This window comes from Conger conger, chromosome 14 (assembly GCF_963514075.1).
Source record: "Conger conger chromosome 14, fConCon1.1, whole genome shotgun sequence".
NCBI lineage: Eukaryota > Metazoa > Chordata > Actinopteri > Anguilliformes > Congridae > Conger > Conger conger.
The window spans coordinates 23,460,177-23,472,997 of record NC_083773.1 but is presented as its reverse complement, the minus strand read 5'-3'; the positions used below and the strand labels follow the sequence as shown (position 1 = coordinate 23,472,997).

Sequence of the window (12,821 nt, the reverse complement as noted above, 5' to 3'; positions counted from 1 at the left end):
CTACACTTTCATATTAGAGAGTTATGGTTTAATATTTACAGGAAAGTAATTAAAATGTAGGAATAATATATTTTTGCAATAGGCTATATTAGGTTCCCCTAATCATTCACTGTTTCCATGAAAAGATACAAGGACAATTACCAACTCCAAATTGTTGAAGTGCAGGTCACAAATTTGTGTATTGCCCACTAATGGACAATTAAGAACATTATGAGAATAAGCCAATCAAGATTCAGATATCTTGCATTAATGGAAGGGGCACTGTCTGCATGTTTTTATTCCAAAAAATAATGCGAACAAATGTATACATTAACCAAATAAATGCAGGTGTGATTATGAGCAAGTGTATGCGTACACACATTAGGCATTTCAATCAAAATCAGAATCCTATGCAGACATGATTATAGAATTCTTAATCTTACACCAAGGAACAGGTCATACAAAGTTTTCTGGGTGGAGGGGAATGTCAACATTTTATTGTGCATTTTTCTGGGTAAAAAAAAAAATGAGGGCATTAAAAAAACAAAAAAACAAAACAATATTGACATGAGCAAACATGATACACCCTGATCTTGTTTAAAAAGATCTCCAAATCACCACAGAAATATTAAGATGATACAAAAATAACAGTGCATTTTTTTTCCCCTCAGGCCTTGGCTTTAATTTAACTGACATTTCAAAAACTGAATCAAAAAGAAGGAAATTATTTAAATACCCCCTCCCTATTCTTCCTCCACCCCACCTAAAATCAAGCAATTTCTCAGAATAAGTGATTCGAATTCTCTGTTCCTCTTGACTGCCAGCAGAATCTCCTTTTCAGTCTTCCCCCACTTCCTTTGTGCCGCACTCACCCTCCAACCGTATACGTCACCATGACCATACGCCTCTCTCCCCCTACTCATTTCCTCAGCCTGCCCTGCCACCCCCTCCCCCCCTACTCAGACTTCTCCTTTTCCTTCATGTGGAGGAAGACTATGCTGAAGATGAAGAGGCCGCCCATCATGGAGAAGACGCTGGCGTAGTACGGGAAGGCAGAGGGGATGAAGCGTTCGTACTGCGTGTGCTGCAGGGGACGCACAGACACCTACAGACCGGGGTTCACAAGAGGCGCTCACCGTTAGCCTGATTTACAGAGGAAAATACAATAATCAACATTCTAGTTTACAGCCATTCTCTCAGGTCTTCTTACCTGGGTAGAAGAGTACAGGTGTGTGTATCCTAGCCTGTTGTAGTCGACCTTGAACTGGAACACTCCGTACACATCAGGCAGCTTAAACTGAACGCTGTACTTTCCACCTGTAGAGGTACAAAATCATACAACACGATGACATATGCATCAATAACTGCATCAGATATGACACTGCAGAGCAGCCAATCATGCAAGGTGAATTGTGTGGTTCAGCTTGTTCAATGAGTTCAATGAGAACAGAAAAGACGCCACGTACCATTCTTTTTGAGGTAAGTCCGGACGAATGGGTCAATCCTGACAAACTCCAGCTGGATGTCGTCTCCGTCAAAGGGAACCCACTGGCCCTCTGACAGCTGCTCGATTACAATGCTGTACTCCTGGAGAAGGAACAGGAGAGCACAGCCGAAACAGATCAGAAACAAAGACAAACAGTGCAGAGAACATACACGCATATGAAAGAATAAGACTTGTACACTTGATGTAATGCTGAAAAATCTCAATTTTAATCCAACAATACTGCTGACGTTTCGGCTTTACCAAGCCTTCATCATCTGACGCATTACACTGGAGCATTACACCAAGTGTGCAAGTCTTCTTTCATAGTTTCTACTCTTTTTGACTGCACTTTGAGCCATTGCGTTGATGTGTGTGCCTCTCATATGACTCACCACGAGGTCCATGATGGTGTAGGCAGCAGGGGGTGTGCTTTCATCGACCGGGTGATGAGCCACAGCCCCGACGCGGAGAACTCCCTCCTCCTTAAACGCCCAGCGAGATAGTGCCTCGGCCAGCTCCCGGTTACCAGTCTGCTCGTGCCTATGGGGACAGAACAAACACCTTACTCCTGACCAGGCAAGGTGCATCTCATCAAATAGGAAGGCCAGCCATTTCAAATGGGAAGAGCAGGCCGGAGGTGTTGGGGGGGGGAGGTCAAAACACTGCTTTGAGGTTTTTTGATGAGATGGGAGTCTGTGGCTTGGCCAGTCTGAGGTTGCTTATCAAAGCTTCATGCGTGTTCACTAATCAGTATGGACTGGTGCAGTAAAGCTACTCAGCCAATTAGATGGATTTAGGACCAGTGACAGCCAATTAAGATCATGGTGCCCCCAAGACAGAGCCATGCCCTTCAGCATGTAACTACTATTCTGTGGTTTAAAAAAATACAAAAAATAAAACACAATTCTAACCTGAGGAAAGTGACAGAACAGAGGGCGAGACAGGTAATTGGCTGTGCGGGTGAGATGTTTACCTCTGAGATCCAGCTGTAGCCTTCTGGACAGGGGAGTTAAAGAAGGCATCGCTGAAGAAGTGCAGGGATCCACTGAACACCACCCTTGCGTTGTTCCTGGCCTGGAGGCCAGCGATCAGCAGTGTGTTTTTCCCTACTGCATGGGGGTACTGAGAAGGGAGAAAGACCACCCTTCATAAATACATGGCCATGGAAATACATGAATCAATATTTACTATTAAACAGGACATGTCAACTTCATGCCCTTGCATAGCATAGATTGAAAATTATTGAAACCCAAAACATTTCATACCTTTTTAAAATTCCAAATACCAGAGAGTAAAGCCTCATTACTATATTCACAGGGTTTCCATTACAGGCACGAGAGTAAATTCACCCTGTATACAATATTTTCTAATATTAATATTATTAATCAGATAGGATAGACTGTGAATATGTGTTTCTATACTACAGAGACAGAACATGAAGGACGTCTTACCTGTGTGATGGCCCGGTCAGGGAAAAAGGAGTAAGAAGTAGAGGAACCAGTCAGGATGTCCAGGACCAGAGGGTTATCAGGGTCTGCCACCATACTAGAGAAAATGAGAGGAATAGTAATCAGCACACATTCATGAGTTAGCCATTATAATAGAACTGGATCAAATACCCCATTAGGCACCTCTACATTAATGCAAACTTTGAAAGAAAGTCATCTGTACACTTTCCTTCTGCATGAAGCATATTCTGATTTTAATTCGTTTTTTGTTTTGTACAATTTTAAAAGCCATTGGAAAATGAAGACCAAGAGAACAACCGCAATATAGATATTACAATGACCTTTTTGTTTTGGATTGAGCTGCAAACATCACTAGCCTGGTAATATAGATAGCTACCCAGACAGTGAATGGCTGTCACCATTTGGATTTGCTGAATGGTCACAGTGACCATTTCACATCCAACAGCTGTCCTCCAACTCTCCTGGGTTTACAAAAGTAAATGTTCTCTTATCAATTTTAAAGAAAACCAGCCAGAATGGGGTGACTCACCCAACACCCTTAAAGAGAATGGGCTTTCCAGTTGGCTTGCCAACAATGGTGGGAGCTTTCAGCAAGTTCTCTGGGTCTGCAACAATCAGCGTGTGCTGTAGACACAAAGGTGACAAGAGGTGAGTACAGAACCAGAGGATACTCACACAAATTAACTGCACATAAAATCCAACTTTAATTCAAGGTTAACTTCATGGCAGAATCTTTTAGTAGTGGTAATGGTGGTGATAATGGGAAGGTCTCCAGTTTTGCAGACCACTTCCACTCGCCTCGCCTGGATCTGACACATCGTAGTTGTGGTGGTCAATTACTGCAGTTTTCTCCTCATCAAACTCAATCCCACACTCGCTGCCAAGTTCTCTGAGGGGGTCACCTGATGGGGTGATTGAAAAAGAAGTGGGTAAGAACACAGATGGATAGACAAAGTTACATTTGCCGAAGTCCAAATGTGTACTGATGCACATATTCACAAGTTTTCTAATCATCAAGGTTAATTGCACAAACTTCCTCATTATCATGACAAACACCAAAATCAATCTAGTTTTAAGCTTTAAGTTGTTGTTTTCTTACTTTTAAAATCAAATCAAGAGAACGTGAATTGGACAGACTTACCAATATCTGAACTGGCAGCAACAAGAACGTTTCCCCCTCCATCAATGAAAGCAGTGATTGTTTCCACATTGATGTTGCCCCCGAAATCTGAAAAATTACAGAAACTTTATCATCACATGCAAGAACAGCTCCTATCAGAATCTTCTTTATGATGATGACAATGCATGTTGCTTAAACAACATATTGGTCTTAGAATAAGAGCGAGTCATTCCACGTGAAAACAGACAATTTTAGAAAAACCTCCCACCTCATAGTCTCAGATTTTCTTGTAATTGTCTGTATTTGTTGCTTTTTATGAATTGCACATTTTCTGTGAATTCTACTTAAGTTCTCTGTGCATTGCTTATAGCATTTCATATTAGAGCATTTCCAGCAGCCTGTAAATCCTGTTCTAGTAAAGGTATCATCACTAAATGGGAAGCCATTGGTTCACTTTGTCTGGAATGACTTGTGTGTCATGCACTGATCGTCTATCCTGAGGCTCCATGCAAGTTCAGTATCAGTACCAAGGGTGCAACAAAGTACACTTGACACCGATGCGCCATTCATACACTCACCTTCCACGGATGGAGAGAAAATGATAAGGTGATCGTACAAAAACTGGCCGTATTTGATTAGCGAGAGACCAGGGTCGTCAGCAGTCTTAAATGTTAAGTCGAATCCACGATCTGAAAGCACGAGGAATCAACGTCAGTTACATAGAGTATCATAGGCCTGAACATTTATGTTGCCAACAGACAAGGCAAACAATTGTCCGCACGTTAGCATATCGTTATACTGAACTAAAGGAGTTAGTTCACAGTTAATACGTATATGTAATCAAAATGCACGATACGCTAGCAAGTTGCCCCCAAATAATATGGAGCAGACTGTCCTGTCACTTCATCAACAGACATCAAATCTTCGCATCAGGCCTGTTTTATCTCGCAGGTTAGAAAGCAAATGGCAATGTAATTAAGATTATTTAAGATGCAAAAGAATTACAGTTCAATGTGCTTTCTGAAATTACCAAAACGCACATAATTTGCACACAATAAAATCAGTTGTATGGCTATTAGATAGCTAGTTAGCTATGATCAGGAAATTCGAATCGACGTAGCAGTGAGTCGTGAACTCACCGGTTAAACTGCGGAAAAAAATTGAATGGGTATCTTTGATGTTCAGGTTGTCCAACAAAACTAGCGTCTTTCCATCGGCCAGTACAGTATGCAGCGTGCCTAAAAGCACCAAGAGAAACATGAAAAGACTGTTTTCAGGTCTAATGAGAGCCTGTCTAGTAAACTGGGACCGAGCCTTCGAACACACTCCTTCCACCGCCATCTTTCCTATCAGAGCGACGTCAGCGCTATAAGCGTCACCTTTCAACTTGCACCAGCCATCCAATGACATGCCAGAATCATGAGATCCAGAATCTTTCACCAGGACAACAGACATTACCGTAAAGTGTTAGTCTAAGGTCGTGAAAAAAGTTGGGAATAAGAATGCATAAATTAAAAATAAATAATACCTCTTGTGATTCTGTAATGAATGCTTGCGCAAAATAAACACAGACAGTTTTATATTCCAGTTTATCTTCAGGAGTCATATGTGTTATAGTTAGTAGGGGGGCGGGTTAATCTATTGTAAGCGAGTTGTCTCGAGTTAGCCAATCAAAACCCGACAGCTCCACAAGGCCAGAGAAGAATGAGAGATATAATTGCGAGAGATGGAACATAGTGGATTTTCTGTCTATGCGAACAAGGAAATTCAGTATATTATACACTAATTTGAATGGGAAGCACTGTGATGTTTTCCAGCCTTGTTACGTGTAATGTTTTACTCAAACTAACAAGTCATGTATTTTTGGAATGATTAATATAATTATTTACTAATAGGTAGCCTATTTAGTATTCCGATATAAAATAAAACAAAGACAACAAAAACATTTTGTGCGACACTTATTTACCATGTGTATGGAACATTATTTGCATTTGTCTGTGTAAAAGTTACCTCTCCAGATTTAATTAAGTTTAATTAATTTGGTTATTGTTCAGTTTTAGCACATGTACAATAAATTGCCAGAGGGAATACGTTTCAGTAGACGACAATTTGGGCGAAACATTTTCCAACGATTTCTTGTGTATCTTGTCAGTTTCCCCTTAGTCTTTGTTATAGCACACCTCCCAGGTGAAACAACTCCTCGGTCGACAGTTCTTGCCACGAATCCTCAGTCGAAAGCTCTTGCCGTACAGAAAAATGTGGTGCATTGTTATACAGTTTCCACCAGGGGGAGACAACGCACAACGTTATTTTCTCTTCTGTGTCCAAAAGAACCATTACGCACTTTTCATTCATTACCGACTTCAATGCTTGGTTCAATAGGTACCAACACTTGACGAAAGTCTTTATTGCAGATATTTTCGCTTCAGTGCGGCCAATTATTGTGCTGGTAGTGGATGTGAATGGACAGATGCCCGGACTATTTCTCCAAACTGGAGAAAGATTTAAAGATATTGGACAGGAAAGGGAAAGGTATTATTACTTGTTTATTTTTTGTTGTTGTTAATGTTTTTTCTAAAATGTTATCAATATCATCACAGACATAGGTCTCATTTCTGATATTCTCTCATTAATGAGCAGTGATGGACCTGCCCTTTAGCCTGCCTCATGGAGCAGACACAAGGATGTAGAGGCACCGTCTATTGTACCGGATGACACTGACACCAGCGCTTCCAGTTGCTTCTCTGGATACAAGCATTGCCATGTTTCAATATTTCAGCTCATACATACAGTGAGCTCCATAAGTCTTGGGATAAAGACACATTACAGCACACAGACAACATATAAATGTAACTATAACACCAAAAAAACAAGAAAATGTATGGTGGAAGGATAGTGGAGATAAAAATGAACATTCCCCATATTTTGTTTGAGACAGCACTGAATGTTTTTTTCTTATCCATTACCCACTGAAATCCATTCTCCTGTTTTGGCCTCAGAAAATGGAATCTGGCTAAATCCCGGAAGCCCTGCATGCGTAGCTCCAAAGTCAGCCTGGACAATAAAATGGGGTAATTATCCAGGCCTACCCCTCTGTCATTGTAACTTGAATTGCACCAGGACCATGTCACAGGCAAGGGTAAATTTAATAAGTTGGGATAATTAAGTGACGTAAGAGGGAGTTTTAATGAGCACTACGCAGTGGAAATTAGGCAGTAATCAAGTTTCCCACAAAGTGGAGCCTCAGACATTATTACAGACATACCATAATGCGTACCCTCAAATTGGGAGATCTTTACATCATTATTCCCCTTAGGCTTAGCCCTTTGTTGAAATGATAAGGGGCTGGTAGTGTGTATTGTGTAGAGTATAGGCTTGGGAATTACACGTGGCAGCTCAATAATATCCTGACCAGTGTCGGGTTGCATCAGACATAATGCTTTACATACAGACCAAACAGTTCCAGTTTTGTCACACAAACCACAAAACCTCAATGAAAAAAAGCTTTCTTTTAAAGTCCAAGGAGATTGAAAGTGGAGTGACCTGACTATTATTGACCCCAGGGTATTTTTCTGTCATCTAAAAAACATTGAACTCTGTATCTTTCAAAGTTGACATGAGCGTGGCAGGGGTTTTCTCAAACAATGTTATCTTTTTGAGTCAAATTTGGGGGACAGCCTGATCTAGGCAGTGTTCAGGTGGTACAGTACACCACCTCACTTCTCAATGATTGACTTTACTGTATGTCATTCCTTGGCAACAAAATAGAAAACAACACAGCAAATAAATAATAAACAAACAAATAACACAATTTTTAAATTTCAAGCTAAAAGTTAAAATTAATTAATCATATCCGTCATTTGCAAGACGTCATGGATGTGTTTGTGTGTGTGTCTGTTTGACTTTTACAGATATGTATACTCAAGAATGATCTGTATCTGGCTGATAATAACTACACAACAACAACAAAAAAACTATCAACTATCAACTATCACCAGCTAGCATCAGTATATTGACCTAGGATTGCACGCATCCTCTCAGCACTTGGACTCTCACACACTGCGCTAATGACTTCTGTCATACTGTGATGGTGATACTATTCCAGCAATTATGCAGTCAGATTTTGTATGTCAGGGTTTATATGCAGTCAGGGTTTAAGGAGTCAGAATGGATTAACAGTGAATTAACATTTAACATTCTACTGTGCATATTTTATGGCAAGCACATTTAAATAAACAAACACAGATGTTTTGCACTGGATTTATTTATTAATGAAATACATTTTTTATGTTCCTCACAAGTTTCTAAAGAACATCTGATTGTTATTTGGAAAAGATAGCTTTGATATTTACACACACACACACACACACACAGAGTAAGAGAAAGGGACAGGCAAGAAGAACCTTACACACAGCACACACACATACATGTGTTCCATCTCTACCATGACAGAATCATCTGCAGGAGAGAGGAAGCGGTTTAAATGGAAATGGAAACTACCAGAATGACTCCATGGTAAAGAGGAGTGAGGATTTAGGCCACTTTACTGTGTCCTTGATCTGCTGACAGTCTGACAACTGACAAAGAACAGAGCACTTGAGAAATACAATACAAACTGAATACAAGCACACACATGCACATCCACTGCCACACAGCACACATACGGTATGCTGCAATATACAAACCACACGCCAAGTCACAGATAATATCACTCACAATCAAAGCTCATTTTCATTTGTAAAACATGAGAAATATATTTAATTTTTTTCCACATCACAACATCTTAAAAATTAAATTAAAGTTAAAGTATCAACAAGGTGCTGTGTGTGTGTGTATGTGTTTGTGCTGTGTGTGCACACATACACTATGCCATTAAAAGTCATAGTATCTGTAGTTAGAGCTGGTTGCCATCTGAGGCAGGAAGAATATTTACAAAAGCAAAGAGGTGCTTGCCCAGAGAGGAAATTATGTGTTTGTGTGTGTGTGTGTGGGGGGGGGGGGGGTGTATTTGGGAATTAGTGTGTGTTTGAGTGTGTGGCTGTGTTTGTGTGTGAGATATATTGCAAATGTGTTTGCACTGATGTGGGAATCAACAGTTAGCTGACATCAGAATTGTAGCTCAGTTCAAAAGAAGTTTGAAACAAGTAATCCAAGATATGAAAGCCATATGATGCAACGTTGTGTAAAAGGGGAGAGAGGGAGAATCAACAACAGAAAACAACTGAACAAGACAGGTGTGCAGTGGATGAGAGGAGAGGAGAGGAGAGGATAAAAAACAGCAGGTAGAATTGGGAATGTCAGGCGACACGGGACGGGGTGTAGGCCAGCCTTGTTTATCTCAGATCTTGATCTCGGAGCGGAAAGTTTGAGCGTTCTCGTGCTTTGCCGGGTGTCTACGGGCCTTCACGGTCAGGGTACCGCCATCCCCCAGTGATGATGTCACAGACGTAGGATCAACGTCCTCTGGTAGCTGGCACTTGTGGGCAAAAGTGTTCATCACTGTGCCATCAGCCGCCAACTGGTGAGTGACCAGGAGACAGAAAAGGAGAGAGAAAATTTTACAAAGTCGGACCACCGGCGGTGGGATCAGAAGAAGAAGAAGTAAAATTAGTCAAGATAGACCTTCATAGAGTTATGGAAAAATATCACACTTAATGATGGCTGAAAAACAGTGATTGACTACTAGTTTTCCCATGCACAGTTTAATTATTTAGTTAATAGAAAAGATTAAGTCATATATTAATGCCTTATTATTAAGCGATAGCCGTATTAAGTAGCATTCAACATAAACAAGGCCAGAGGATAAATTATAGTAGCCCTGTCTGACTTAATATGTCCTTATTCTATTTATCTCTCTCTCTCTTTCTCTCTCTCTCTCTCTCTCTCTCACACACACACACACACACACACATTACACATTTCTTGCATTAACACACACACACACACACACACAAACAAGGTGAATGGGAGAACGAAGAAGACAGGTGTCGCTCACCTTCTCTGCGCGAACCTCGATCTGGTTGTTTGAGGTGGTGACGATGACGTCCTCGGGGGAGAAGTCTCTGACGTCCACTGTGAACTGGTACGTGTCCCCCTGAGACCGGATGCCCCCCGCGGGCCCTGGCAGACCTTTCCAGGAGAGGAACCATGGATTCCACATTTACTGCAGCTCATTTACACTTCAACAAATCAATATCCTGCTTTCACAGAAAGGGTAGACCCCAGGGAAGATACCGATGAGACCACAAATCTATCTGACTGTAACTGACCACAATTTGGTCATGATTATAATTTGGATATCATCAGGAACTCGCTCATCCATTTGACTCCATGCTACATATACATGATGTCCGTTGATATATGTGAAAATGTGTATGACGTGAGTACACCTCAGTGCATGTGTATGACAGTGCGCTTGTGAATGTGTCTCTCCTTTGTATGTGGACACACAGTTAAACCTCAAGTGTTAGTTCAACTCAAACAGAGTTCATATAAGTCCAATAGGGACCGTATGCAGTCTGTAAGAGTTTATTTGAGACTGGTCTTACTGTGAGTGCTGGTGACGTTTCCACTACCGCTGGCACGCACAGCGCAGCCGCGCGAGAGCCTGTGTGTGCGGCTGTGTACCCCCAGTTGCCGTGCAACGCTCCACCCTGTCTCCTCGGTTCAGGCGTCACACTGTCATTCCCCATCGGTGAAGTCACCGGCCTGGCCGAGTGCCACGCATTCCCTCCGTGAGGAAAAGCCCACGAGCCCCTCCCGATCTGTCCCTCCCGATCTGTCCCTCTCGATCTGTCCCTCTCGATCTGTCCCTCTCAATCTGTCCCTCCCGATCTGTCCCTCCCAATCTGTCCCTCCCAATCTGTCCCTCCCGATCTGTCCCTCTTGCCTCCCCCGATCTGTCCCTCCCGATCTGCCCCTCCTGATCTGTCCCTCTCGATCTGTCCCTCTCGATCTGTCCCTCTCAATCTGTCCCTCCCGATCTGTCCCTCCCAATCTGTCCCTCCCGATCTGTCCCTCCCAATCTGTCCCTCTCGATCTGTCCCTCTTGCCTCCCCCCGATCTGTCCCTCCCGATCTGTCCCTCCCAATCTGTCACCCCGATCTGTCCCCCCCAATCTGTCCCTCTCGATCTGTCCCTCCCGATCTGTCCCCCCCGATCTGTCCCTCTCGATCTGTCCCTCTTGCCTCCCCCCGATCTGTCCCTCCCAATCTGTCCCTCTCGATCTGTCCCTCTTGCCTCCCCCCGATCTGTCCCTCCCAATCTGTCCCTCTCGATCTGTCCCTCTCAATCTGTCCCTCCCGATCTGTCCCTCTCAATCTGTCCCTCTCAATCTGTCCCTCCCGATCTGTCCCTCTCGATCTGTCCCTCCCGATCTGTCCCTCCCGATCTGTCCCTCCCGATCTGTCCCTCTCGATCTGTCCCTCCCAATCTGTCCCTCTCGCCTCCCCCTGCTCACTCCCTCCCGAACCTGTCCCCCATCTCTCCCAAACCTGTCCCTCCCTCCTCTCCCCCGCTCACTCGCTCCCTGGATGCTTTAGCATGCTGCTCATGCTACCAAAATACTCCTCCCCCCCCCCCCCCCCGAAATCGCCTGCTGCCTTCATGGGCGGTGAGCTCATTTACACAAAGCGCACGCAAGCATGCAATATGACATAACCATGCACCGGCGTCAGGGCCCGGTCTGTACCAAGAAACAAAGACATCCAACATTTAGCTGAATGTATTATCACATGAATATATGGGGTTTATTTTGGACCATACATTTAATGTATTAAAAAGTAATCAAATATATGCCTTTTCATTTACCATATAATTTTCAAAATGGGTTTGAATGTTATATCGTAAATTGCATCGTATTAAAAGTTTATAAAATTATAATGCATTTTTACATGAGGCACATGTACGTATAAATATATACTTGTTATTATAGTAAACATATATTATGTAATACATGTTGTCTGTAATTAAATTAAATTTGACTTGACTTGACTTGACTCTACTTGAATATTATGGATACATATTCTTTAAAATAAAATAAATTACATCTGCTGGAAATATAATTATTCTTAATTACTTGCTGGAGTGGTCCCATATGCAGCATAGGTGCTAAAGACAAACTGCCGTAAGGAGGGGAACTCAATGTACCCCCAGCAATCTCACCTGAGAATCCAATCGCGTTGTCACGGGCTGGGCGCATGAAAGATCCGAAATCCTCCGCAAACAGCCCTCGACTCTTCTCCATGCTAGGGCCGGTGGTGGTAGAGGAGGAGGAGGATGAGGAAGAGGTCTGCTGGAAGCTACGCTCCGATCGATAGCCGGAGGAGTTGTTCAGACTCATTGATGTCCAGGTGTTACAGAGGCGAGATCAGGGGGTGAGGGGGGCCCAGAGGCAGAGGGACAGCACAGGAAGAGGATCCCTTCAGACACTGTCTGTGTGGAGGACCAGCGTGTCCCAGACTACACCGCTCAGACACAGGAAAATATCCACACAGTCCTCAGAGTCCTCTGTGCTTCGTTCTTTGTGTCTGAGTTTCTCTTCTCTTCTCCTCCCTGTCTGTTCTTTCCTTTCTCTTCTCTGTCCTGTTCTTTCCTTTCTTTTCTCTCCCGGACCTCCAGCAGCTTAGGCTCATCTACGTCCCACTCCTCTCTCTGTGCTTCCCCCCTCTTTTACACACCCCTCTCCGATTATAGAGAGCCTTCGGGCCTGGCTGCCGGATCTGGCTTTTATAATGTGGAGGTGACTGATGGCGTTTTGTAAACCCCC

The 12,821-nt window shown here is 42.9% G+C and overlaps 2 protein-coding genes across 2 annotated transcripts; both read right to left on the bottom strand.

The window, feature by feature from the left end:
- Positions 1–445: 445 nt before the first annotated feature.
- ddost (dolichyl-diphosphooligosaccharide--protein glycosyltransferase subunit (non-catalytic)) lies at positions 446–5,431 on the bottom strand. Its single transcript, XM_061219975.1, has 11 exons — positions 5,194–5,431; positions 4,633–4,743; positions 4,076–4,162; positions 3,733–3,836; positions 3,464–3,558; positions 2,917–3,010; positions 2,439–2,587; positions 1,858–2,005; positions 1,446–1,566; positions 1,190–1,296; positions 446–1,084 (listed from the first exon to the last, which is right to left on the bottom strand). The coding sequence occupies exons 1-11, from the start codon at positions 5,393–5,395 to the stop codon at positions 935–937; spliced, it is 1,368 nt and encodes a 455-aa protein (XP_061075959.1). The 5' UTR covers positions 5,396–5,431; the 3' UTR covers positions 446–934.
- Positions 5,432–8,300: 2,869 nt separating this feature from the next.
- Positions 8,301–12,800, bottom strand: LOC133110369 (heat shock protein beta-7-like). The gene is made up of 3 exons (XM_061220409.1): positions 12,218–12,800; positions 10,050–10,183; positions 8,301–9,572 (listed from the first exon to the last, which is right to left on the bottom strand). The coding sequence occupies exons 1-3, from the start codon at positions 12,393–12,395 to the stop codon at positions 9,393–9,395; spliced, it is 492 nt and encodes a 163-aa protein (XP_061076393.1). The 5' UTR covers positions 12,396–12,800; the 3' UTR covers positions 8,301–9,392.
- Between the last annotated feature and the right edge of the window lie 21 nt (positions 12,801–12,821).

Bases quoted from the DNA above. Each gene is read 5' to 3' on its own strand.
- ddost (XM_061219975.1), bottom strand. From the start codon at position 5,395: ATGGCGGTGGAAGGAGTGTGTTCGAAGGCTCGGTCCCAGTTTACTAGA. The intron at 2,588-2,916 runs GTAAGACGTCCT...CTCCCTTCTCAG, and splicing joins CTGACCGGGCCATCACACAG to TACCCCCATGCAGTAGGGAA. The intron at 2,006-2,438 runs GTAAACATCTCA...CTGTCCCCATAG, and splicing joins GCTACAGCTGGATCTCAGAG to GCACGAGCAGACTGGTAACC.
- LOC133110369 (XM_061220409.1), bottom strand. From the start codon at position 12,395: ATGAGTCTGAACAACTCCTCCGGCTATCGATCGGAGCGTAGCTTCCAG. The intron at 10,184-12,217 runs GTGAGATTGCTG...TCTCCTGGAAAG, and splicing joins CAACGCGATTGGATTCTCAG to GTCTGCCAGGGCCCGCGGGG. The intron at 9,573-10,049 runs GTGAGCGACACC...GTCACTCACCAG, and splicing joins TCGAGGTTCGCGCAGAGAAG to TTGGCGGCTGATGGCACAGT.